Consider the following 25,301-nt stretch of genomic DNA (forward strand, 5'->3'; position numbering starts at 1 on the left):
ATATTATTTTTGTCGGCTTGTGTGTGCATATGTATTAATTCTACTTAAAAAAAAGAACAGGAGTATTATTCATAATAGTAGTAATAATTAAAATAAAAATGATATAATAAAGAGGACTGTTTCTCCGCTAAATTCTCGGTGTATGTCTTTGCTTTTACTTTCCTCGTTCAAGGAGAGGACCAAAAATTTATTGCAGAAGAGTCGCACATGAATCTCACTCAAGCTTCTCTCTCTCTCTCTCCTTTTTCCTCCAGACCACCTCAGAATCATCAGCTATAATACGACTCGTATGCAAGAAGACACTGCTTCTTCCTCTTGCCCTAAATTAAGCCACACCTAACTAGGGTTTCTTTCCCTTCCTGTTACCTCTTTTACACAGAGTAGTACTGAGAAAGATCATTTTAACATTTAAGTCACTTGTTGTTTTTTCTTTAATCTTTTGCTTTGGTCTTTTAGTTTAGTTCTGTTCTTCTTGGTCTGTTTCTATATTTTGTCGGCTTGTGTAACCGATCACACCTTAATGCTTTAGCTATAATTGGTTCCTCAAAATCCTGAGTTTTGACTTCTCGATCTGAGTTTTTCTTCTTTTTCTTTTTTTTTTCTCTCTTCACCTCCCAAATATATGAAGCAAGAAAGATCAAGAATCAAGAAATTGATTTGAGCTGGCGAATAAGCAGTGGTGGGAGAGAGATTTAGTAGATGCGGCGGCGATGGAAGGCGGTTACGAGCAAGGCGGTGGAGCTTCTAGATACTTCCATAACCTCTTCAGACCTGAGATTCACCACCAACAGCTTCAAACGCACGGTGGAATCAATCTTATTGACCAGCATCACCACCATCAGCATCAGCAACAACATCAGCATCAACAACAACAAGAGCAACCGTCCGATGATTCCAGAGAATCTGAACACTCAAACAAGGATCATCATCAACAGGGTCGACCCGATTCGGACCCGAATACATCAAGCTCAACACCAGGGAAACGTCCACGTGGACGTCCACCGGGATCTAAGAACAAAGCAAAGCCACCGATCATTGTAACGCGCGACAGCCCCAACTCGCTTAGATCTCACGTCCTTGAAGTATCCCCCGGAGCTGACATAGTTGAGAGTGTTTCCACTTACGCTAGGCGGAGAGGGAGAGGCGTCTCCGTTTTAGGAGGGAACGGCACCGTTTCTAACGTCACTCTCCGTCAGCCAGTCACTCCTGGAAATGGTGGTGGTGTTCCCGGAGGAGGAGGAGGAGGAGGAGTTGTGACTCTACATGGAAGGTTTGAGATTCTTTCACTAACGGGAACTGTTTTGCCACCTCCTGCACCGCCTGGTGCTGGTGGTTTGTCAATATTTCTAGCCGGTGGGCAAGGTCAGGTGGTCGGAGGAAGCGTGGTGGCTCCCCTTATTGCATCAGCTCCAGTGATACTAATGGCTGCTTCGTTCTCAAATGCGGTTTTCGAGAGACTACCAATTGAAGAGGAGGAAGAAGAAGGGGGCGGTGGTGGCGGAGGAGGAGGAGGAGGTCCACCGCAGATACAGCAAGCTCCGTCAGCATCTCCACCGTCAGGAGTGACCGGTCAGGGACAGTTAGGAGGTAATGTGGGTGGTTATGGGTTTTCTGGTGATCCTCATTTGCTTGGATGGGGAGCTGGAACACCTTCAAGACCACCTTTTTAAACTTGAATTTTTAATGTCCGGAAAATTTATGTGTTTTTTCATCATCTTGTGGAGTCGTCTTCTCTTTTGGGATCTTTGGTGTTTAATGTTTAGCTGATATGCATATTTGATTTCTCCTATTTTTCTTTTCTTCTCATCTTTCTTGGATAGATGTTAGAGAGAAATGCATATTTTGTCGCTCGTGCTCTTAGTAAAACTTCTCCAGTCTCCATGTATGCCTTTATTTCATCCATTGCTAGGGTTTCGTGCTGCAGTGCCCTATTAGTGTTATTATAATTAGCTGGATTTGATAGATGTGTAGGTCTATTTAATAATGTGTTCGTTACTCCTTTAAGAATTTTTGAGCTTCACTACGTATTCTTGATGAAGTATATATGTGGGTATATCTCAGAAGTTGCACTTCATGAATCTATTCTACAATACGTTTCCAAAACGTAGTCTAGCTCATATTTATAGTTTGATGTTTATAACGCCTAAGACGCACAATATTTCTCATAACATTCATTTCAACTTTTTTCACAGCTTCAATGTAAGAGGTCAAAATTTTAAACTTAGTGTGTGTATATTGATCAACTGTTCTGTTCATATATCTAAAATCTATAGCTAAATTATATTTTTATAGATAGCATATTTAAAGCCGCTATACCAATAAATAACAACTAGTACTCTAATGCAATATGTATCTATAAAAGTTAGGATTAGCTCTCATATTGATCAAAACGTAATGCATCCCCAAATAGGGTAGTTAAATCGTGTGACTGTCTATAACGTAGTTTAGCCAACAATTTATAATCCATTGACTATGTGTGATTAGTTATCTCAAACTGTTTAGGACATAACCGTCTAAGCCATCTCTAAGCTTGTAATACTCTCTAGGGAAAAATCAAGGCAATTGGAAAGATTTAGCGTTTAGAGAGTTGTCTAACCTGTGTTTAATAAATACGACATGCATGTATGTATACTAGCTAGGAGCTAATAGTTATCATTTGACCACTACAGTTACTTGCATGCATAAAATATATACATTCATGCTTTCAGTTATAGCTAAGCCGATTCGATCTTTAATTCCAGGAGAGCTGCAAATCTAACAACATCATTCAAGGCACAAGTAGTTTTAAGCAAATTGTCTAACTAGCTAGAGAGATAAAATATAAAGTAACGAAGTATTCGATCGGTCTATATTCTGCTAAAATCTAATCAGATTCGTAATATAGAATGGAATTATCATCTTACATGCCACTGAAAAATAAACAAATTCATAGAAGCATATTCTTTTGCATAATGTTTTCATACCTTGTGTTATCCTTGTTCATTATATTTCATCGTAACCATTTTAGAGCATAATATTTTAGCCAAGGTATTATATAGACAACCGTTACAGCATAATAGTTAGTGAAAGTAGAAACATGAAGTAAATGTTCACGTACGTCGGTTACATAATAATTAGTGAGACTTGAAACATGGGAAGGAGACTGACTAAAAATGAACATGAATCATTTGTAGTGTCAGTTAAGTGAGACTCTCTGCCGCAACATAACAAAATTTGGGTTTCGATTACCAAGATATGTGAAAAAGAGGAATGTTCCAATTCCCTAGGGACAAATTTATTTACTAGCTAGGAACAAAAAAAGGTAGCTCATTATTTAGTACTAGTAGTATTTGTTTAAGAATGTTATTCAATAACAATATTTAAAACCCAATAAAACAAAAGTATATAAATAATCAGTTACATAAATTAAAGTCCAAAAGAGTGTTAGGTTTGTAAATTGTAAAGCTAATTAAATTTGATGAATTTGCATGATGAGAATGAAACTTCAATCAAATTTATGATGATTGTTAATTGAATTTGTTCTAACTATTGTAAGATGAAAATGAATGTTCAGTCAAATTTATGTGTGTGTTTGGCAACTAACTCTCTCATGCATGTAACAAAATTGCAGATTATTCCACAAACTACAGTTCCAAGATAAATACAGTATTATGGTGATAAAAGTAACTATTATAGTTATCAGATGCTTTTCCAGTAAAAAATAGTTTTTATCTTTAGAAAATATACATACTGTATTTTGTGATTCCATATGGCTTTTTTTTTGGGGCTTGGAACATTGTAGAGAGAAAAAGCATTCTAGTTGTAGATATTATCAAATTCCCATGCGGTCATGTCATGTGCCTTACATGCAATTGAGCTACACCAAGTTGAGAATAACCAAAACCAAAACTTTGAACACTGTGAACTTTTTGCATGATTACAAAGACTGAGTTAATAATTAAATAGTGAATATATGTGATCGTGTATATAATTTATTACTATCTTATAGTAATCAACTAAGATTGATTTACTTATGTTATTTTATTTTATTTTTCTGTAAAATTAATATTGTTTAAAGCAAAACCAATATTTTTTTCTGTCTAAACACCCCTTGAAATTGGAAGGCATTCTCATAAACTCATACCCTGCAGTATTCTTCTGATGTCATAAAATTAGACTAGTCTTCACAATTATGAACTTTCCTCATGATACATATATTTAAAACAAATTATGAACTTTTTTTTTCTTCTTCTCCTTAATCATATGTTCCCGAAAGAATAGCTTTTTAGATTCAGGAAAATGTCGATAAGTTTTTGTTGTTATTGTTATTGCTTTAATAATAGGCACCACCAAAAAATTGCATATTTTTCACTTTTTGGATAACAAATCATCTCAGGAAAACTTTTTGAAGAATTAAAAAACCTGAAAAGAAAGCATGAGAATCTAGAAATACATATATTAGAACCAGTAGATGGGATAGGTTAAATCTAAGGGATTCATACCAATATAAAAAACACAAAAAAGCATGTCATTCCAATTTTGGTTCAAAAGCATCACACTATTGGTTGTATCCAAAAATGGCTTTGAACTGGAGCAGCTTCACCTACTAATCTCAACTTTTACAAAAGAGAAATCTTACAGTAAGATCAAATGTTTGTTTGCAAGTTCCTAACTTCAGTCTTCAGACTCAAAATCAAAGTTACAAAACTGCTAACAGTCGCCTAACAATTTGGTTTTGAAACACGTGAAGTTCCTAAAATACACTAAGAACAAATGCCGCACTTACTCTTGAAATCAATCACTGCTCAAACGGAACTCGTATGAATAACCGCCCGTGCATGCTCATGACCGCAGATGTGTGAAGCGGATCAATCCTTGCGGATAAGTCAACAATCTGGTGAAATCATATCACAATGACAGGACGGTTCTTAGGTTGATACACAGGTTTCTCAGTAGTTAATGGAAATGTCTGGAATATACAACAAACTTTTTACCTTTTTGAAGGGTGTAATGCCCCAAGGATTGTCAAGCTGCTCCGGCTGGCCTGTTATAACCACCTTTCCCACGGGATCTGATTGAATTCGAACCTGGGAAACAACAACTTATGTTCAATAACTGGACTCTGTAATGATTTTATCAGAAAATACTTATTGCCGACAAAATTGTGTACTGAGATTATGGAACTAAAAGTAAAAACTTCCAGATGTCTATGCTGCTTCATATCAATATCGTAGGAAAACAATAGTCAAACGGAATTGCGTCGGTAACCTAGCAAATCTCTTAGTGCTTACTGTGTATTGCCACAGTAATATGCATACATACAAAATTCAAAGACAAACACTTATCAAGTGGCTTTACAGAGACAACGTTACAAGAAAGTGCTCACCTCCTTGCGAAGAAGTCCAGGTACCAAGGCAAATATTTCAAAGGAATCCTTCTGTGAATACATTAAAAAAGAAAACAGATTTGGTAAGAATTCCATACTGGAAACAAACATCCAGTTTGCAAATTTTTGGCGTTTCCTTAGTTAGCTGGCAGAAGTTACTCACAGTTTCTTTGACATTTATCTTCACCCAGTCTGCAAGGGGTCCAACATCAACAACCTCAGCAGCCGACCTATTACGACAAAATAGAAACCTTAACGTCAATTTACAGTAATATGTTCAGGTTAAAAACATGCTCTGTTTTCATCCCATTACTGTTAAGAGGAGTTAAACGCAGAAACAAAAAAAATATATATAACTCTCTAAGACTTGCAAACAAGCAGGAGAGAATTGGCTTTCCGTAACTGTTTGTCAGCTTCATTTGAAACAACAAGGTCCATGCTAGTTTGTAATTTGTGTTTCTCCAGCCCTGAAAAATTCGTTTAACACAAAATGTTAACCTACCCCGATATACAAAAATACCAAATGCCTTGAGAATTTCTTTTACCAATGCTTTTGAGTTTCTTATGCTTTGGGGTTGAGTTTAATCCCTTATCCTGAAACAATAGGAGAACAGCATCCTGGTTCAGGACAAAACTCTACATAATGGAATCACAATGTGCAGTTAGATTTGAAGGGAAACCTTAACAGCAGGCGCAGTAAACTCTCCAGATCCAACAAGACGCTGTGCATGCCAACCTTGCATAGCACGAGCTGCAGAATCTCTTCTTGCCCTGCCTGACCCTGAACCTTGATGGCTACTTGCCTACATCAAAGTCCTTATATCAGAGAAGAAAAAATACACGGAGAAGGGGAAGTAAGGAAGGTGCATAAAGAATCTACGATTCATGGAATTTACGGTAATTTACAGGCCTATGCACATGGATTTCATATGGAATTTCGTATAAGACACAAAAAAGGTAACAGCTTTTTGTCAGTCGGATTACAGATAGTATAGTTTAACAGGTTTAGCTGCTATTGAACATTCCAGAAGTCCTTTCTACATTTTTGGGGGTAATTTACCTCTTTTTCGCTGTTGGAAGACGTAAGGAATGTTGAACCAGGGAGGTTAAGCTCACCATTTTTCCTTAAATGCTTTTCATACTCCAAAAGTGCCTGCAATTGAAGCAAAAAATACAAATCAAATGAACCTCTATATGAAAAGATAGAAAAGAACCAGTGCATTCAAAGTGCCAAAATAAACTGCCATACCTAGGCAAGACAAAAAAAATCAAACTAACTATTATAACACACCATACCAAAAAGAAGCACAAGGTGAATTTTCTGAAGTTGATAAGTAAAAATAAAGACAGGATATATTAATGATACTTATGCACCAAAATAAACTCACCTTCTCATAGAAATTGCGGAATGTGTAGGAGACTGTTGTGCATGTCCTGAATAAAGATAGTTTAACCAAACGTGGAAAAGATAAGCATAATGAAAAATCGGCAAAGACTAATGGAGAGTCTAAGGGAAACATCAGCCGTACTTGGGAGGATGGAAGGATTCTCCAACTTGTCGCCATAGCTTAGATGTGGTGACCTACATTACCATGGACAAAGGAATCTTGAATACCATAGACATTTAATTTCATCAAGATTAAGAAAACATTGAATTTATACTCCCAAATATAGCTAACAACAGTAACATAAATCAGTTTCTCAACAAGATATCAAACATTCTTTAATATACCTGCATAATTAATTCATTGATGTTAAATAATCTCCTCTCTGAAAGTCACATGGTTATAGATACTCTGATCATCAATTCACATACCGATTTAAATTTAATACCTTATTCAGTTCATATGTTATTCACAACCCCCAAAATTAGAATGTGATCATACAGGTCAACTTAAATGACGCATAAAGTTTAAACTGCCGAACTAAAAATGATATGGTCTGGGATTATTACCACGTCATAGCCACCTAATTTGATGACTGCTCGCCATAGCCTACATTGCATAGTAAAACATGCAAATTTCAGGCACTGATGAACAACCTATATGTGTTCACTTATGATCAAAAGCAATACTTTCAACTCACTTGAGAGTGTTTAGAGGCTGTCCATAAAACTTAGGAGCTTTAAAATCCAGGTAATTCTCTTTGTGAAAGGTCTCCAATTCTCTTAGAAACATCATTTGTTCTTCTGGTGTCCCTGCTTCATCAATTCCCAGTGCCTGTAGAGAGAGAAGAACTAGTAAGAGAATAATCAAAACAACAATGTTTCACCGTAAAGCTCCTCTCTTTCTATAACAAAACCATGCTGAGAATACAGAAACATACCTCAGAATCAGTCAGCAGCCAAGACTTCCGCTTTTTGGCACTCACATCTTCAGGCTTAGGAGTCAATATTTGCACCTTACGAGTCTTCCTTCCAGAGTGGTCACCATTCATCCCATGACCATTAGCCTGAGCACCTCCATTAGTTAAATGAACATCACTCTCTAGAGTAAGAGTCTTATCCTCGAGAAGAAGGGGCTGGGGGTTTTCACTAGGGTTTTGATAGTTTTCTGTCTGCAGAGGTTCTTCCTCTAAATATTTGGTGTCAACAAGGACAGCTTCATCACCAAAAAACGCATCTTGCTCATGCATTTCGGAATCCGCCATCTAAAAGCTTCGATTTATGTTCTGGAGTAGTCAGTCACAGCAAGACAAAGTCATAAAAATGAAGACAAAATCGTGAAAAAGAGGATAAAACACAGTAAATGACTATTGGCGATTCAGGAATAAACAAAAAAGAAATGTATTTTCGCCGCCTGGAAACCATAGTCTATCTCTCTATCACTCCTTGGGAGAATTGGAGCAAACTCACTCCTTTGTCTATATGCTTCACAGCCTCAGGAGTAATCAAAACAAGCTGATAAAGAACCCCGACAACCTTCCAGAAAATAAGGAGAGCAGCATAAGAAAAAAAAAACAAGTACTTGCCTGTTCCGCAGCGACGGCGACGGCGAGAAAAGCAAGGAGTGAGAACGCAGGACCTCCGGCGGCGGCGCTAGGGTTTGGAGGCGGAGGAATTGAAAGCAACTGTGGAAGAGAAGAAGGAAGATACAGAGAGAAGAAGCAGCAGCGAGAGAGAGAGAGAGAATTTGAAAGAGGAGAGAAACAAAAAAATCTTTTGTCAATTTTGGTTTAAGATGAGATGAGATGGATGTGGTCTTTTCAAAACTGCTGAGCGACTCAGAGACTTCGCCAACTTTGTTCCCTTTTTTGTTTTTCACACTGAAAAGTAAAACACTAATTTTGGTTCTTCTTTTTATTTTTTGTGTATTTAGTTATTTACAGAGTTTTTTAATATTTTTTGGAAAATTTTCATAATTGTAGGTTTTGTTCCTTTTTATTGTTGTTGGGACAGCTATAAGCAAATAACGACGATAGAGTTATGTTAATAGATTCTGCAATGATTGACACACGTACAGTATACAGATTTATGTTTGATACTTTTTTTATTATTAATCTTTAGCTAATAAAATTTTGTAAGTCTTGGTCAGAAAATTTGTGACTACCTAAATATATAATTCATATTTGCATATATTACCAAGTATAGTTCATATATACTTATTTTTCTAAATTTTTTCTTCTAGATATAAGAGATTTTCAAACAAATAGTATATAAGAAAATATCTTACTTCAAAAAAATTGGAAACTATTTTTAGAAAAAGTATATATTAAAGAAATAAAAAGCTGATATCTCTTATTGGGCTTTAGGCCTAAAGAGATAACTAAACTTGTTATGTGAGAAAGTTGGGCTTAATATGGATCCAAATCAGGTCGGCTACACGGAGATGCTAATTCAGTTTTTTAAGAAAATTGTCATATGTGAGAAAGTTGGGCTTAATATGAGATGTTATTTAAGAAAAACCGCCATCTCAGTTTTTTTTTTTCCTCACAATTACCATACGTTTAGGGTTCCGACGTTCCTGTTCACTCTCGAATCTTCTATTAGCTTCTTCGTCTTCTTCATTGAAGATTTATCTGTGTAAGCTTTTCAACCTTGTTTGTGTCTATTTACTGTTCGATTAATCTGATATTCATTCCTCCTCACACATTGATTCTGATTCAGGTTGCTCAGGCGTAATTTTGCGGTGGATCATCGGGGCGGTCGAATTTCATTGATTTTCCATTGAATCTGCGTCGTTTTCTATCCAGATTTCTGTTGTTGGAGCTGAATTTAAGGAATGGAGGAAGATAAGTCTAAGTACAGGGGAGATGATATGGAGGTAGAGGAGGAGGATGATGATTTGAAGAAGAGTCGGCGAGATCGTGATCGCAGTAAGGAGCGGAAGAAGGATAAGGGTTTGGAGAAGCGCCGGGAGAAGGATAGGCGGAAGAGACGGTCTGAGAGAGTTAAGAGTAGTGATTCAGAAGATGATTACGATAGAGATGATGATGAAGAGAGGGAGAAGCGTAAAGAGAAGGAAAGAGAGCGGAGACGGAGGGGTAAGGAGAGGGCTAAGCGACGGTCTGAGAGAAGGAAGAGTAGTGATTCTGATGTTGACGATGAAGAAGATAATGAGAGGGATAAACGCAGATCGAAGGAGAAGGAGAGAGGACACCGAGAACATGAAAGAGGCAAAGATCGGAAAAGGGATAGAGATAGAGAGAGGGAGGAGAGGAAGGAGAAAGAAAGAGAAAGGGAGAAGAATAGAGAGAGAAGAGAACGTGAAAGAGAAGAGCGGGAGAAGGAGAGGGTTAAGGAAAGGGAAAGGCGGGAGAGGGAAGATGGAGAGAGGGATAGGAGAGAACGTGAGAAAGAAAGGGGTAGTAGGAGGAACCGGGAAAGGGGGAGGTCACGGGAGGTTGGCAATGAAGAGAGTGATGATGATGTCAAGCCCGACTTGAAACGTAGGAGAAAAGAGAGCAGCGAACGGAAGGAGAAAGAGCGTGAAAAGAGTGTTGGTAGGTCTAGCAGGCATGCAGATGGCAATGGAGATAGTCCAAAGAGAAAGAGTGTCGAGGAGGATGGTGAAAAGAAAGAGAAGAAAACCCGAGAAGAAGAACTAGAGGATGAGCAGAAGAAGTTGGATGAGGAGGTGGAAAAACGGAGGAGAAGAGTCCAGGAGTGGCAAGAATTAAAGAGGAAGCAGGAGGAAGCTGAAAATGAAATTAAGGGTGATGGGGATGGTAAAGAGCCCAAGGCCGGTAAGGCTTGGACTCTTGATGGAGAATCTGATGATGAAGAAGGCCATCAGGAAGAAAAATCAGAAACAGAAATGGATGTTGATGGGGAGAGTAAACCTGAGAGTGGTGGAGATGCCAAAATAGTAGACTTGGAGAATGAGACAGCTACTACTGTCCCTGAGAGTGGAGGTGACGGAGCTGCAGATGAAGATGAGATTGATCCATTAGATGCTTTTATGAATACTATGGTATTACCTGAGGTTGAGAAGCTTAGCAATAGTGCTCCTTCTCCAGCAGTGAATGATGGTATTTTGGACTCTAAAATGAATGGGAAGGACAGTGGTGACCAGCCGAAGAAAGGTTTTAACAAGGCCCTTGGTAGGATAATTCAAGGTGAAGATTCTGATTCCGATTATTCAGAACCAAAAGATGATGATGATCCAAGTTTAGAGGAAGACGATGAGGAGTTCATGAAAAGAGTAAAAAAGACCAAAGCAGAAAAATTGTCCCTTGTTGACCACTCAAAGATAGAGTATGAACCTTTCCGGAAAAACTTCTATATCGAAGTGAAGGATATCTCTAGGATGACACAGGAAGAAGTTAACGCTTACAGAAAGGAATTGGAGCTGAAAGTTCATGGAAAAGATGTTCCAAGGCCCATAAAGTCTTGGCACCAGACTGGGCTAACCAGCAAAATTTTGGATACTATGAAGAAACTTAATTATGAAAAGCCAATGCCTATTCAAACACAAGCGCTACCTATCATCATGAGCGGTCGAGACTGCATTGGGGTTGCAAAAACCGGGTCTGGTAAAACTCTTGGGTTTGTTTTGCCAATGCTGAGGCATATCAAAGATCAGCCTCCCGTCGAGGCTGGTGATGGGCCAATTGGGCTTGTAATGGCACCTACTAGGGAGCTTGTTCAGCAGATTCACAGTGATATCAGAAAGTTTGCAAAGCCGTTGGGTATACGATGTGTCCCTGTGTACGGAGGATCAGGAGTTGCCCAGCAAATTAGTGAGCTTAAGCGAGGTACTGAGATTGTTGTGTGCACTCCTGGTAGAATGATTGATATCCTTTGCACAAGCAGTGGGAAAATCACTAACCTGCGAAGGGTCACATTTTTGGTAATGGATGAAGCTGATCGTATGTTTGACATGGGTTTTGAGCCTCAAATTACTCGTATTATTCAGAACATTCGACCTGAACGTCAAACTGTGCTCTTTTCTGCCACGTTTCCTCGCCAAGTTGAAACTTTGGCACGTAAAGTCTTGAACAAGCCTGTAGAAATTCAGGTTGGTGGAAGGAGTGTTGTGAATAAAGATATAACTCAGTTAGTTGAAGTCAGACCGGAGAGTGATAGGTTCTTTAGACTTCTGGAACTTCTTGGGGAATGGTATGAGAAAGGAAAAATTCTGATCTTCGTTCAATCGCAGGAAAAATGTGATGCCTTGTTTAGGGATATGATTAAACATGGTTACCCTTGTCTATCTCTTCACGGGGGTAAGGATCAGACTGATCGTGAATCAACTATATCTGATTTTAAGACCAATGTCTGTAATCTGTTGATTGCCACAAGTGTTGCGGCTAGGGGTCTAGATGTGAAAGAGCTTGAGTTAGTTGTAAACTTCGATGCACCGAACCACTATGAAGACTATGTACATCGCGTTGGCAGGACAGGCAGGGCAGGGCGGAAAGGCTGTGCTGTGACATTTATTTCTGAGGATGATGCTAAATATGCACCAGATTTGGTCAAGGCCCTGGAACTTTCTGAGCAGCCAGTGCCTGATGATCTCAAAGCAGTTGCTGATGGTTTCATGGCAAAAGTGAAACAGGGTATTGAGCAAGCTCATGGAACTGGTTATGGTGGTAGTGGCTTTAAATTCAACGAAGAGGAGGAAGAGGTTAGGAAAGCAGCAAAGAAAGCACAAGCGAAGGAGTATGGCTTTGAGGAAGATAAGTCTGACTCAGAAGATGAGAATGATGTTGTAAGAAAGGCAGGTGGTGGTGAGATCTCACAGCAGCAGGCTACTTTTGCTCAGATAGCCGCCATTGCTGCTGCTGCCAAAGCTGCTATTCCCGTGAGTGCTCCTGTGACTGCTAACCAGTTGCTGCCAAATGGTAGCGGGATTCACGCCGTGCCAGGTGTCCTTCCAGTTACTGTTCCTGGCAATCCTAGTGAAGGGGCAGGCCGTGCTGCAGCCATGGTTGCTGCCATGAATTTGCAACATAACCTGGCAAAGATTCAAGCTGACGCTATGCCTGAACACTATGAAGCAGAACTTGAAATCAATGATTTCCCACAAAATGCTCGCTGGAAGGTCACCCACAAAGAAACTTTGGGTCCAATATCAGAGTGGACTGGAGCCGCCATTACCACTAGGGGTCAGTTTTATCCTACAGGACGAATCCCTGGACCTGGGGAACGCAAACTCTACTTGTTCATTGAAGGGCCTTCTGAGAAATCAGTTAAGACAGCAAAAGTTGAACTCAAGCGTGTTCTTGAAGACATTACAAATCAGGCCATGTCACTTCCTGGAGGAGCAACAGCTGGCAGATACTCGGTGATATAATGTAAGTCGAGATTTCTAATCTAATTTACAATCATATAGGTTAAATGCTATGCTTAAGCCTTGCTTGCTGACTTTTTTAATTTCTTACATATTTCTTATTAATCTCGAGTTCAGACTTATGGATCTTAGTTTCTCTCTTTTAACAGGAAAGCAACCATGAGGTGTGTGATTATAATGGATTCAAATCACTTGAGAGTTTTATTAAACCAAGTATTATTGGTTGATGTTTCAATCTCTGCACGTTTGCTAAATTTTTTCTTACAGACTTGAACTTGGTGTGACATTCCTTACTTCTTTATGGTGGTCAAGTATTAGTAGAATGATGGGTGTCGAATAATGAGTGCTTATTGTTTCTCATCCTACAACTCTTTTCCTCTTTTAATTTTATTCTCTTTTTCTTTGTCATGTTTATACAATGTCCCGATGGGTTTGCTAATGCGCATTACCGCGTGGTGGCTGTAAAAGGATCGGTAAAATCTAGTATGATGCAGTTATTGTGTTTGGATTTAATCATGAATCGAACAGCACTAGACTTGTTTCTTGCATCAATCTCCCCTTTTACAGCGTTTGGCATCTTTTCTGCAGGGGAAATCTGTCAAACATGAAGCTCATAGGAGAGATGATATTGAAATTTTCTGATAGACAAGGTGACAGCGATTTTACCTCCCCAATGGGTAAGACTTGAAGCTTATTCAGTTTTGGTGTCTGGATGCTTTCTCTGTGAAAATCCGTCTATATCTGCTTTAACCACTAGTCTTAGAGAGAAACTTTCATCTGCTGGGATTGTCTCAATCGAGATCATGGACTTGCAACTGAGATAAACGCTAAAGGAAGCTTTCTGAGTAACGGTCAAAGGTGATGTTGCATCCAGTATGTAGTAAACATCGGATTTTATGATCAAAATAGTACTCCTGGATGCGTTTGTTTTGTTTTGTGGATCAAAATTATAAAACTAATGGGTTTGAAACAGTGACATAGGTGACACAGATTGTATATTATAAACGGCAATTTGCGTGATGATCTACACAGGAAAGGTTGTGGGAGACCAAACTTATTTTGTGACCGCACCTTTATCAAACAATGGAAATATAGAAGGGGTGAAACTATTGTACTTTTCATGGCATCATGCCATCATCAACTCCTATTGGTGGGAAATAGAGAAATAAAGCGTAGGTGTAATAAGCACTGCGTAACTCTAGCAGATTTTTTTGTAACAATCACCAAAACTGGATTTCACAAATTATATAATAAGAGACCATTTTATAACACCGTCGAAGGTTGCAAAATGAAACAAAAAGACACTTGTGTATTTCGATTTTTCTTTTTGCTTATAAGGAAAAAAATGATATCATCAGAAAGGGGTCGTCAGATAATATATTACAAACCAATTGCTAAGTCATCATTTTAACTGTATGTCTTCTTCAACATACTCCAAAAGTGTATACTATATCATAAAATAACATGGTGTAATTAAACGGTCCAAAGTGAATAATACATAAATTTTTTCGGTAATTAACTAACTAGTACTAAAACTAACCAGAGAGGCCATGCAGAGCCACTAGCACTCCCAAGTTTCTCATCTTCTTTGAAATCTTTTGGCTGTTACGTTTGATACTCTGTTTCTTAAGAAGAACACAGATCGATCTCTTCTATTCCTCTCGATCCTCCCTTGGTTTCAATTCCGTAAGTCATCATCACGATTCACGACACGATCTCTCTCTCTCTAATTGAAAACACGATTCGTAATTTGCTTTTTCTTTAGTTTGCTCGATTTAAGTGCAGAAATGGTGATTCTGTAGAAGCATTTTTGGTTTTGGTATTTGGTATCAGATCACAAGCGACGATGACGATGAGGCTTTTGGATTTGTTCATAACCTCGTCGATACCAGTTGCCAAGATTCTGATGATTACAGGAATTGGATTTTACTTGGCTATGGATCGTGTTAACATTCTCAATCAAGATGCTAGAAAGCAACTCAACAACGTGCGTCAGTTTTTTTTTTTAAAACGAATTTGATATATTTAATTTCTCTGAGTTGTTCTGAGTTTCTTGTTTTGGTTTTCACGTTTCTTGCAGATAGTTTTCTATGTGTTTAGTCCTTCACTTGTTGCAAGCAGTTTAGCTGCGACTATTACATACGAAAGCATGGTGAAAATGTATGTCTTCTTGATTCAGAGAACTGATTCTGCTCACGTACAATGAAAATTTATTTTGATGGAGCATGCAATGCACTTTAATTCAGGTGGTTCATGCCAATCAATGTGTTGTTAACATTCATCATTGGTTCGTTTCTTGGTTGGGTTGTTATCAAAATCACTAAACCTCCTCCGCATCTCCGTGGCATCATTGTTGGTTGCTGTGCTGCTGGTAACTTTAACATCATCCTACAAATCTTGTTTGTTGTTTCATTCATGAAGTTTTATTAGGAATCCTAATCAGTGATGCATGAAATTGTATAATCCTACAGGGAATTTGGGAAACATGCCACTCATCATCATCCCAGCTATATGTAATGAAAAGGGAAGTCCTTTTGGAGATTCTGAGAGTTGTCAGAAATTTGGACTTGGTTATGTTGCACTCTCAATGGCGGTATGTCTCCATTTCTTTAACTACTTCTTTTGCTTCTCTGCTGTACTGGATGCTCTAAATGAATATACAAGTCAAAACGTTTTGTGATGTATATCAGATTGGAGCCATTTACATATGGACTTATGTATACAACCTTATGCGGATGCTAGCACATCCTGCTGGAGAAATCGCAGTAAACAGTACCTCTTCTACAATGCCACTGATTGCTCCCAAAGTTGAAGTTGGGGAACAGGTCTTTTTCCTTTTATAAATCTTGTGAGCATTATTTGCTTCAGCTTACTGATTTTGGAGAGCATGCATATGTGGCAAGGTTGGGACATGGAGCAAGGTCAAGCAAAGAGTGTGTTCTGCAGCAGAGAAAATCAATCTACGAACAATATTTGCTCCTTCAACTATTGCAGCGGTTTGTTTCAGTTGTCCATTCAACCAAAAGAGTGCTATCTTCTGTATGTATGTACTAATTAAGTAACTAATCCACCTTCTCTTCAGCTTATCGCACTTGCGGTTGGGTTAAATCCTATACTAAGGAAGCTACTAGTGGGCAACACAGCTCCACTCCGCGTGATTGAGGACTCAGTATCTTTATTGGGGTATTCAACAACATATTAAAATCTCGTTCGTCTGTGATAATCAATGCTTACTTACTTGAGTAGCTTAATTTCTTGAAGGGATGGGACAATTCCTGTTCTGACTCTGGTTGTAGGAGGAAACCTTCTCAAAGGTAAATAAACAAGAAAACTTTTTGAATTCAAAAGACAAAACCTTAAATAATTGCTCTCTTTCAATAATCACAGGTCTGAGAGGTTCAGGAATGCACAAGTCAGTCATAGTAGGTGTGGTGGTTGTGCGTTACGTTTTACTGCCAATATCAGGTGTTTTAATAGTACAAGGAGCCCATCACTTTGGTTTGGTTACATCTGAACCGCTCTACAAGTTTATTCTTCTGCTTCAGTATGTCGTTCCACCGGCAATGAATCTTGGTTTGTTCTTCAGGCTGAAAAGTTACTTCCGAAGACGCATACTGTCTTTCTCATAGTCTCACTCTTGACCTTTTGGCAGGTACAATCACTCAACTATTTGGGTCAGGAGAAAGCGAATGCTCTGTGATTCTATTCTGGTCTTATGCTTTGGCTTCGGTTTCTCTCACTGTCTGGCCAACATTCTTTATGTGGCTTGTAGCCTGAACCACACACACACATACACACTACAGACACACTAGGGCAACATTTGCAAAACTCGCTAATTCGAAACATTAGAGAAATTGATATATTCTTTCATTGTTAAAGAGGTTGGAGGGTTATACAATTGGGAATAGAGACCCAATCAAAATGGAATATTAAAACTTCAATCATCCTAAGATAGCAGAAAAATGCTTGAGACAAGCAAAGACCAAGATGGAACAAAATATCCTACTGAGAGAGTTCATAAAGAGAGCCTCAAAGAGAGGATTTGTCAGGTAGATCGTCAAAGTAAGGATGCTCCATAGCCTTCTTCGCTGAGATTCGTTTCGCTGGCTCATACTCCAACATTTTCTGTGCCCAAAGAAAAACGCATATTACTATTAGCTATGGGCCTGGGTAATTAGGCAAGGTCTGAGTGGTGTGTTAGACATTGGGGACTTACAGATAAGAGATCAAGTCCGGCCTCATCGAGGTTTGGGACAGCTGTGGAGAGACTCAACGGTTTCCATTGTGGGTATTCATGCCAATCCTTGAGTGTGCTCACTCCAGGCCACACTTCTTCGTTTGGTGTTCCCAGCAACCTGAATTTCCACAGAAAAAGCAAGTGAGTATGCGAATGTCATGTATGTGTGCTATAGAAAGGTAAAGAGGAGCACAAAGACTTGCCTGAAAATACGGAGGAGCTGTTGGAGCTCAGAGTCTCCAGCAAAGATTGCTTGCTTGGTCACTAGTTCAGCTACAAATAACAAAGAAACAGAACTCTTAGTTATCGCAGTATTGACATTGAAGAGAAACCAATGAAACTAAAAGAGAAGAATTTGTACCAAAGATGCAGCCAACAGACCACATATCTACTGCAGTTGAGTAATGGGTTGCTCCAAGAAGGACTTCTGGAGCTCTGTACCAAAGAGTTAGAATCTGTTGCAATGGAAATCAAGGGAAAACGACATCATTAGTTAAAACTCCAGAGTTCAGAAAAACAAAGATCAGATCTTAAAACACTAACATGAAGTAAGACTAATGATTTATAGACATAGATTTTCATACCTCATGTGTATACTTTTTCATTGGGAGAGTGAAGGCTCTGGCTAATCCAAGATCTGCTATTTTGAGGGTCATTGTCTTCCGGTCCATCAAGAGATTGTGAGGCTTAAGATCCCTATAATGAAACAAAGAGAAGTAGGATCAGTAATCAGTCTCAAAATAAGTTTCGCTCAAAGGCATTGTTCTCTCAAAACAAAGACGATATTTGACCTGTGCAACACTCCATGGCCATGACAAAAAGCCATGCCTTTGCATAACTGGTACATCAAGCACTGCAATTGAAGACCATGTTTCTTTTAGCTTATCGCGTGAGAGTGTTAAAAGAAAAAAAAACACAGAACAAAAAGCTAAAAAAAAAAATGAAAACCTTGACAGTATCCTGCGGAATGTTCTGTCCAGCTTGACGAAAGCTTCTGATAAATTTCTTGAGATCAGTGTCAACATACTCAAAAACCAAGTAGAGTACAGTTTTTCCTTCTTTGTTTATCCCTTGCTTAACATCCATCAACCTGGAGAAGAAGAATGATTAATTATCTCTGAGAAGAAAATGCAATCACCCAAAGCACACTAAGATCTAAACACAAAGGTTCCATTTTGAAATTTTATCGTATTTGGATAAGATAAGATTTCGTATACAGGAACAACACGATTAGTCTCAACCGAAGAACCCATTTGATCTAAATCGCAGCACACAATCAGATAGTGAAACCAATATCTACCACTACCACATCAGAGTGACATAAAAATCGAGAATCGTAGAGAGATAAATTGATGGGGGAATAAACCCTAGAAATCGAAATTTGAGTCCTAAAACCACAAGGCAGAGATTACGGACTAATCGATAGGAAGAGAAGCGAATCAGGAATCGAACCTAACGATGTGGGGATCACGAGCGAGCATACGCAAGATAGAGATCTCGCGAAGAGTAGTGGGAGGAACGCCTTCTTCATCCTCATGGAGACGGGTCTTCTTCAAAGCAACGATCATCCCAGTAGCTTTCTCTCTCGCTCTGTAAACTTTGCCGTAAGTACCTTCGCCTACTTTCTCAAGCTTCTCGAAAGCTTCCATGGCTGAAACAGAAGGTTTAACTCCATTGTTGTCCATCTCCTATTTCTCTCTAAATCAAATGAATATAAATCTCAGGTTTTTTGTTTTTTTATGTTTTGGGGGAAGGAAGAAGAAGAGAGAAGAAGATAGAAATGGACAAAGGTAGAAGAGAGAATGGTTTAAATAGGAAGCAGATATTTGTTTATTAGAAATATATTAATTATTATTATTCCCTCTTTGAGAATTCATTTCAAAATTCAAAACCGGAGCGTCAGGCACTATTTGCCTTCTTTTTTATTTATTTCTTTCTAATACTCTCTCCTCTTCCGCTAAAAGTGTTATTTTACTTTGTTATTTTATTGAAAGTGTCATTCTAAATTCTTAATGCAAATTTTACACTACATTTCCAAATTTTACTATTTAATTTATAAGTAACTAAACCATTACCAACAAGAAATGTATATGTATATTTGAATTTTTTCTTAATTTATGTGAAATATGTCAAAATGACATTTTTTATATAATAGAAAGAGTACTATTTTAAACCATATGACGTGGAAATACCGATACAGTCATGCTATTTATGTGTTTTTCTTAATTAAAATCATTTTTGTTGTTTTTAATTAATTATAAATTATGATTTTACATTCGTAATATAATAATTATGAAATTTTCATAACTCAAAATTATGTTTCTGCCATTTAATCCAAAACCTTTTCTAAAATATCAATTTATCTATTTGTGGCAGTGTCTATTAGAACTGCGTTGATAGACACTCTGTCTTTGAGCTTTTCCTTCATCATAACCGCGAAATTAGCTATTGTTATTGCTCCCTGTAAAATCAAAAATGTATGTTACGTTTTGACATGTATTTAAACAGTTATAGTTATATATAAGAGGTATGTGGTCAGATAAAATAAACTTCACAAAACGGATAACAGACGTTTTGACATGTATTTAAAGCTATAGTTATATATAAGAGGTATGTTTTCCAACTATCTTAGCTATAAGTTTTGATCCCGAGTGATTAAAGATTTAAAACCTTTTTGTTAAGGGATTTACGACGAAGAGGCATTAGATTAAATATTGGTATATATGTAGGTTTTCAATAATGCAAAATAATATAATATATTAGTTATCAATTTCGAAAAATGTTTAAAACTTTTAAATCTTTTGATGTCAAAACATTTCTTAATAATGTCTAAAATAGTTAACTAATATTATATATATATATATATATATTATTATATTTTTGTATATTGACACACAAATAAACAATATGTAGTTTTTAACTATTGTATAAAAATATATTTATATTTGTACATTAAACAAAATGTATGGTTCATATTATATAATATTGTTTTAGTGGCATGTTCATAAATAATATATTTTGATGAGGGTTTAAAAGTTGTTGAAATAGTATCAAATAGTGAAAATGAATATCAAGAAATTGTATATATGATGTGGTGTCAAAATTAAATTATAAGATCAAAAAATTGTATATATTAAGGTTGAAAATATGTTTAAATAATGTTTTCACTTTATATTTCCTTCTAGGTAGGTCTCAAATGGAAATATAATAAGAATATAAGAATAAATATTGTCATTTGTTTTTTCAGTTGTATAACTACTTTTACAGTTTTACTTAACAACTATATACTTTAACTTAACAACTAGGTGGAATAGTGGTTCTGTGACTGATCTGAAACCTAGGTGGAATAGTGCCTCTGTGACTAATCTGAAACCTTCTGTCTTTTATAAATCTCTTTCCAAACTCAACAACTTTTAAAAAAAAATAACAACAACAAAAGTTACATCTCAGACGAAAGAAAACAACAGATACGACGTGTGGAATGATTATAAAAGAGCTTATATGCAAAAGCTCATGAGAGAAATTATTACAAGAGTTTTCTTGACTCTTACGTTTGAGTTAAACTATTGACCACCAGTGGAAGAAATAGTAGTAAGAACATCAGTCACCGAAGCCATCACACTCAGAGCTGCCTTCAATACGTCTTGAGAACATCCTGGTTTCACTATCTTTCTCACCTGACCGACCCCCAAAAATATGTTAGGATTATGACTATATATATACAATTCTATTACTTTTCAAAGATGACACACAGAGAAATAAGTCTTTATTTTTTACCTGGTCTAGATATTCCTGCAGCTTCTTTATACGGCCCATGTAATCTTGATCTTCAACACAGAGGCTCACTGCTTTAGCATCCGCACCCGGACCATCGTACTGAAGCGGTCCCGGGTTTCTGTACAGATCCTCCATCAAGAACTTTTGTGCATTCTGTCTCAAGAGGCTGCAAAAGAATCATTCACATTAAAAACTATTGAGAAACTTAAAGGCAACTTTGTGAATTAGTGTGTTCATGTTCTTTGCTATAGCTAGCTTACTCGTATGCTTTGCCTTTCAAATCCACCATAGCTGGATGAATTGCAGGTCTACCAATTGAAGTTAAAGTAGAACTAGCATTTTGGGACCAATGCTTCACCGTCATCATCGCCTAAAGGTTGTACCGGAGATGAGGGAATTAGTATAGAAAGAAACTGTAGTAACTGCCATCTTTTAAATAGAAAAGAACACAAAACTCAACTGTAATAGGTGCAGCACCACATTTCCACTTGTTTACTGGACTTTTCAGATTGGTTACAGTTGCCATGTAACCATTCAGACCAGCTGCAAGGATGTGGTAACATATATGTCCAAGAACCTGCATGATTTTCCCATTCAATAGTGTGAATGAATATTCATCCTAATTATTAAGCAGCATTGATATTGTGTTGCAGAGTGTTAGTGACTTACATAGGCATAATCACAATCAAATTTCGATGGAAGAGATCCACGAGCTTGGTAACCAAAAAAGTGACATATGGCATTGAATTTCTTCCCCTTGTATGTGCCTTCTTTCTGTCAAGTTCACAGATTCTCAATTACATATGCAAGAAGTAATGTTTTTGATGCCAATGATGAATCCAATTATTTAGATAAGAATACTGGGAACAAATAGAAATCAGTGACAAACATGGAGCATACCAAGCGCTTGTTCATTTCAGTCTCCACGAGATACGCAAGTAGTTTCTCTGTCTCAATCTGGAGTAGAAAGCAAAAAGAGCATTTAGGATTCCAACCCTTTTTTAAGACATATTAGCTCCAACATTTTTCTTCTTCTTATTCTTACCTGGGATAGCTGAGCAGAATCATCAGACTCAGGACGTAGAAGTAGCTGCAGCAACAAAGATTGACTATCTTGTCAGCATTCACGCTCATTTGCTTTGGAGAAAAACAAAAAGAAACCTCGAGTCAAAGAATTCAAACCTGTTTCTTAATAAATGGAGGAAGAAATTCGAATAAAGCAGATGACCAAGGTGAAAGCTGAGTAGAAATCTTATCAGCAGGTACACCCTGCCTAAGGAGCCCGTGAATTTCCTACATCACCAAATGTCAAACTTAGACAAGGTATATACTACAAAAGTACATCTTGGTGTTAGATAAAGAAGAAAAATAGCTTCAAATGATAAATACAGATGTCTAAAACTATCAACTTATTACCTTTAACAGAGCGTAGACTTCAGGGATACTCTCTATGATTCCTTCCGGAATGAGGATGACTCCATGGTTCTTGTCTGGTTCAAACAAATTTATATGGCACTAGAGTTAGTGAGCATTTGGATACATGACACCATCATATTTAGATAGTTTTGACTTTTTGTTTTAAGACCTTCTCCTGCTCTTGCTTGAACAGCATCACAGATCTGTTTTGCTATGTCAAAAATTGTGAGCTTCGATGCTGCAACCTCCTCGCCCAGAATCACCTGAGACAATCGCATAACACACAATTGAAACTCTGGAAGACAAAAGCATACCTACAGAATTCAACTGTTTATGTTTAGAAACAGAAAAAAATACAAACCATGTTTGGGTGAGACTGTAGTGTACACTCAAGGGCAACATGAGAGTGCTTCCTACCCATGAGACGGATAAAATAATAATACTGCCAAGATACAAAGTGAATTTGATATCAGAATCATAAATTATACAACTTTGGATTGCTCACTTTGTAAAAGATTACATCCTTAATGGAAATACTTTTCTTATCAGAATATGAAGATGATAAAGTGCAGTTAGGCTACATAATCCCATGGTTATGAATGACCTAGCAATCTCTTAGTTCAGCAAAAAAATAGCATTTACCTTCTCTGCAGAGAGAGCATCAGTGCAGGCATTGCTAATGAGCTGTGAATTCACCTGTATGACGCAAAATTTCATTAGCCAACAATAACATACAGTTTATGTAAAGACTTACGAGGACAACCACAACGTGTTGGTTGAAATAGTTACAAAAATAACCAGAAAGTTAAAGTTTACATTTACCTTGCATATGGTGTCAAAACCTACGTTTGTCTCCACAAACTGATTCTTGAGATCTCCGTTTGTGGTAACCGGAACACCAACAACCTGAAATTTTATAAGTAACTTGTAGTATCAAATTGGTTTTTCCATTGGCACATGCAGTTGAATTACCAGAGCATTTATAAAGGAATTCAAAAGACCAATATCAAAATAGAAAATTGGGACCTTAGTTGGACATTTTGCTTCAACAAAAAATTCAGCAAGATGAGCTGCATCTGTGTTTGATGTTACACCTTTAAAAGACCATATAAATTCATGATTTAGAAAAAAAATTACGACAATAATTTCAATGAATAGAAATATAAAAGGCTAGGTACCTCCAATGATAACAAGGCCATCTAACTTCAAATCTGTGCAAGCTTTGAGTGCAGCGTTAACCTGCTCAGTTGTTTTGATCTGATCCTTGGTTCTTCCGAGCAAATCATAACCACCTGACAACATACATTTCAAGACCAATATATCAGAAATTTGAAGTAATATCACGGCAATGCCTTCTCATCAAACAACCTACCTTGGTTTTTGTAAGTCTGGAGTATATCATCTGTGATCTCCAGAGTCTTTTGTGCAAATAGACCTTCGGAGCCACCTATTATTATCAGGTAACAACAAATTTTACTTAAATCTATTGTGACGAGAAGAAATAGTTGATGAATGGTAATACAAAAGGTAGAAATCTCTAATAGCAAAAGATGCAATGCCACAGATAACAAAAATTATACCCAAAAAACCAAGCAAAGTGCTTTTAGAGTTGTGCACTTTGAGAGCCTCGAAAAGACCCCAGATCACATTGTGTCCACCAGGGGCTTGCCTTCCACAAAACACAATTCCAACTCTACAGTAGAAAAGATCTAAGATTAAAATGAAACTCCCTTCAAAGGTGAATCAAAAATATAAAGCAAATCCAGAAACATATGACACAGGGAGCAAAGGGATTCACACACCTAACAGATGGAAGCTCGGTAATGATGTGAGCATCAGTAACTTGAGCAGTTTCCCTGAGGAAGTGAGCCAAAGGCTGGCCTAAGGTATGGGGGAAAGCGCGAACCATGGTGTGGGAATCAGCAGCCTCTGCGACAGTGGTCCCATCGCCAAGCTCCACGCGGACAGTAGTCCCCTGAAACGAAATATCAAACATAAAGTAGAATAAGAAAATAAAAAACGAGAGATAGAGAAGTGAAGTCATTATTAAGACTGTAAAATCCAAGCAAACGAAACACAGGGATCCGAATAAAACAGATCGAAGATCATTACAAACTAGAAATCAGATCTGATTAAGCAGCACCAACACTGTAAGTTGCTCGAGCTAAGATAAAGAAACAAACATGAAAAACATTTTGGTGGGATAGTTGCAAAACTGCAGGTAGTAATAAGACAAGTAATGAAAAGAAGTAAAGGAAGTCATTCAAATAGATCCAATGAGTGGAACAAGTTAGAAACAATGGGAACGAAGGCAGTAATAGATCTATGGAGGAGGAGTAGAAGAAGAAGAAGGGACCTGGAGACAAGGAGGAAGCTCGGGTTTGTACTGAGATCGGAGTTGCTGAAGAGGGGAGAGTTCTCTGGGGATTCCAAAATCTGAATCCATGGCGTTAGGTTTTATGTGGAAACAAGTGTTTGGTGTGTGAGAGAGAGAGAGTGGCTTTGTTTTCTTCCCTTTTAGCTTCAAAATATATAGTGAGGAAGACTGAGGAGGAGGAATATACCACCAACCAAACACATCCGTTTCCTTTCTTCGTCTTTTTCAGATTTCGGACCAAATCTATCCTTCTCTCTCTTCTGACCCCCTCCACTATTTACGATAGCGCCATTGGATCTCTCCTGACCTTAAAATTACCAACACACCCCCGCTCTTTCCCGCTATTTTGAAAGTTAGTTTAATATCTCTTTATGTTATATCTTTGGTCGTGATCGG

The 25,301-nt window shown here is 37.6% G+C and overlaps 6 protein-coding genes across 15 annotated transcripts; 3 read left to right on the forward strand and 3 right to left on the reverse strand.

The window, feature by feature from the left end:
* Nucleotides 1-126: 126 nt before the first annotated feature.
* Nucleotides 127-1,883, forward strand: LOC17897185 (AT-hook motif nuclear-localized protein 27). The gene has a single exon (XM_006305320.2). It carries the CDS (start codon nucleotides 711-713, stop codon nucleotides 1,668-1,670), a length of 960 nt encoding a protein of 319 aa, XP_006305382.1. The 5' UTR covers nucleotides 127-710; the 3' UTR covers nucleotides 1,671-1,883.
* A 2,605-nt stretch (nucleotides 1,884-4,488) lies between these two features.
* LOC17899706 (AT-rich interactive domain-containing protein 6) lies at nucleotides 4,489-8,562 on the reverse strand. The gene is made up of 14 exons (XM_006307611.2): nucleotides 8,336-8,562; nucleotides 7,691-8,035; nucleotides 7,451-7,584; nucleotides 7,320-7,359; nucleotides 6,895-6,947; nucleotides 6,754-6,799; nucleotides 6,426-6,518; nucleotides 6,046-6,168; nucleotides 5,911-5,959; nucleotides 5,769-5,832; nucleotides 5,529-5,595; nucleotides 5,366-5,416; nucleotides 4,974-5,066; nucleotides 4,489-4,873 (listed from the first exon to the last, which is right to left on the reverse strand). The coding sequence occupies exons 2-14, from the start codon at nucleotides 8,012-8,014 to the stop codon at nucleotides 4,778-4,780; spliced, it is 1,233 nt and encodes a 410-aa protein (XP_006307673.1). The 5' UTR covers nucleotides 8,015-8,035; nucleotides 8,336-8,562; the 3' UTR covers nucleotides 4,489-4,777.
* Nucleotides 8,563-9,275: 713 nt separating this feature from the next.
* LOC17896996 (DEAD-box ATP-dependent RNA helicase 42) lies at nucleotides 9,276-14,369 on the forward strand. Of its 10 annotated transcripts, none has more exons than XM_023777006.1 (5): nucleotides 9,276-9,386; nucleotides 9,471-13,102; nucleotides 13,248-13,262; nucleotides 13,567-13,581; nucleotides 13,687-14,369. In XM_023777006.1, exon 2 carries the CDS (start codon nucleotides 9,586-9,588, stop codon nucleotides 13,099-13,101), a length of 3,516 nt encoding a protein of 1,171 aa, XP_023632774.1. In that variant the 5' UTR covers nucleotides 9,276-9,386; nucleotides 9,471-9,585; the 3' UTR covers nucleotide 13,102; nucleotides 13,248-13,262; nucleotides 13,567-13,581; nucleotides 13,687-14,369. The 10 variants fall into 10 exon arrangements, 7 of the variants coding, with proteins under 7 accessions (XP_023632774.1, XP_023632775.1, XP_023632771.1 ...); XM_023777007.1 differs by having other exon boundaries at nucleotides 13,567-13,571; XR_002832429.1 differs by having other exon boundaries at nucleotides 13,248-13,971; nucleotides 14,072-14,369.
* A 575-nt stretch (nucleotides 14,370-14,944) lies between these two features.
* Nucleotides 14,945-16,876, forward strand: LOC17896841 (protein PIN-LIKES 1). Its single transcript, XM_006304701.2, has 10 exons — nucleotides 14,945-15,085; nucleotides 15,179-15,258; nucleotides 15,345-15,469; nucleotides 15,570-15,691; nucleotides 15,789-15,923; nucleotides 16,002-16,094; nucleotides 16,181-16,281; nucleotides 16,360-16,412; nucleotides 16,486-16,671; nucleotides 16,751-16,876. The coding sequence occupies exons 1-10, from the start codon at nucleotides 14,945-14,947 to the stop codon at nucleotides 16,873-16,875; spliced, it is 1,161 nt and encodes a 386-aa protein (XP_006304763.2). The 3' UTR covers nucleotide 16,876.
* Nucleotides 16,877-16,943: 67 nt separating this feature from the next.
* LOC17900737 (cyclin-dependent kinase B2-2) lies at nucleotides 16,944-19,110 on the reverse strand. The gene is made up of 8 exons (XM_006305341.2): nucleotides 18,788-19,110; nucleotides 18,284-18,425; nucleotides 18,127-18,188; nucleotides 17,920-18,031; nucleotides 17,697-17,790; nucleotides 17,539-17,608; nucleotides 17,315-17,453; nucleotides 16,944-17,223 (listed from the first exon to the last, which is right to left on the reverse strand). The coding sequence occupies exons 1-8, from the start codon at nucleotides 19,018-19,020 to the stop codon at nucleotides 17,128-17,130; spliced, it is 948 nt and encodes a 315-aa protein (XP_006305403.1). The 5' UTR covers nucleotides 19,021-19,110; the 3' UTR covers nucleotides 16,944-17,127.
* A 1,583-nt stretch (nucleotides 19,111-20,693) lies between these two features.
* On the reverse strand, nucleotides 20,694-25,074 carry LOC17900458 (pyrophosphate--fructose 6-phosphate 1-phosphotransferase subunit alpha 1). Its single transcript, XM_006306922.2, has 19 exons — nucleotides 24,885-25,074; nucleotides 24,331-24,503; nucleotides 24,109-24,221; nucleotides 23,901-23,975; nucleotides 23,707-23,820; nucleotides 23,555-23,622; nucleotides 23,351-23,434; nucleotides 23,171-23,224; nucleotides 22,890-22,970; nucleotides 22,698-22,791; nucleotides 22,529-22,602; nucleotides 22,295-22,405; nucleotides 22,158-22,202; nucleotides 22,013-22,069; nucleotides 21,782-21,886; nucleotides 21,573-21,689; nucleotides 21,373-21,482; nucleotides 21,113-21,278; nucleotides 20,694-21,012 (listed from the first exon to the last, which is right to left on the reverse strand). Exons 1-19 carry the CDS (start codon nucleotides 24,972-24,974, stop codon nucleotides 20,899-20,901), a joined length of 1,845 nt encoding a protein of 614 aa, XP_006306984.2. The 5' UTR covers nucleotides 24,975-25,074; the 3' UTR covers nucleotides 20,694-20,898.
* Nucleotides 25,075-25,301: the final 227 nt, after the last annotated feature.

The sequence above is a fragment of the Capsella rubella genome, unplaced genomic scaffold (genome assembly GCF_000375325.1).
Source record: "Capsella rubella cultivar Monte Gargano unplaced genomic scaffold, Caprub1_0 scaffold_1, whole genome shotgun sequence".
In the NCBI taxonomy this organism is placed as follows: Eukaryota; Viridiplantae; Streptophyta; class Magnoliopsida; order Brassicales; family Brassicaceae; genus Capsella; species Capsella rubella.

Bases quoted from the DNA above. Each gene is read 5' to 3' on its own strand.
- LOC17897185 (XM_006305320.2), top strand. From the start codon at position 711: ATGGAAGGCGGTTACGAGCAAGGCGGTGGAGCTTCTAGATACTTCCAT.
- LOC17899706 (XM_006307611.2), bottom strand. From the start codon at position 8,014: ATGGCGGATTCCGAAATGCATGAGCAAGATGCGTTTTTTGGTGATGAA. The intron at 6,948-7,319 runs GTAATAATCCCA...ATGGTAATGTAG, and splicing joins AATTAGGTGGCTATGACGTG to GTCACCACATCTAAGCTATG. The intron at 6,169-6,425 runs GTAAATTACCCC...ACTTTGATGTAG, and splicing joins CTTCCAACAGCGAAAAAGAG to GCAAGTAGCCATCAAGGTTC.
- LOC17896996 (XM_006306552.2), top strand. From the start codon at position 9,586: ATGGAGGAAGATAAGTCTAAGTACAGGGGAGATGATATGGAGGTAGAG.
- LOC17896841 (XM_006304701.2), top strand. From the start codon at position 14,945: ATGACGATGAGGCTTTTGGATTTGTTCATAACCTCGTCGATACCAGTT. The intron at 15,924-16,001 runs GTCTTTTTCCTT...ATATGTGGCAAG, and splicing joins AAGTTGAAGTTGGGGAACAG to GTTGGGACATGGAGCAAGGT. The intron at 16,413-16,485 runs GTAAATAAACAA...CAATAATCACAG, and splicing joins AGGAGGAAACCTTCTCAAAG to GTCTGAGAGGTTCAGGAATG.
- LOC17900737 (XM_006305341.2), bottom strand. From the start codon at position 19,020: ATGGACAACAATGGAGTTAAACCTTCTGTTTCAGCCATGGAAGCTTTC. The intron at 18,189-18,283 runs GTTTTCATTTTT...CTTCAATTGCAG, and splicing joins TTCCGCAGGATACTGTCAAG to TGCTTGATGTACCAGTTATG. The intron at 17,609-17,696 runs GTACAAATTCTT...TGTTATTTGTAG, and splicing joins GTCTGTTGGCTGCATCTTTG to CTGAACTAGTGACCAAGCAA.
- LOC17900458 (XM_006306922.2), bottom strand. From the start codon at position 24,974: ATGGATTCAGATTTTGGAATCCCCAGAGAACTCTCCCCTCTTCAGCAA. The intron at 23,976-24,108 runs GTATAATTTTTG...TGATAATAATAG, and splicing joins CACTTTGCTTGGTTTTTTGG to GTGGCTCCGAAGGTCTATTT. The intron at 21,483-21,572 runs GTTGAGTTTTGT...TACAACCTTTAG, and splicing joins GTGGTGCTGCACCTATTACA to GCGATGATGACGGTGAAGCA.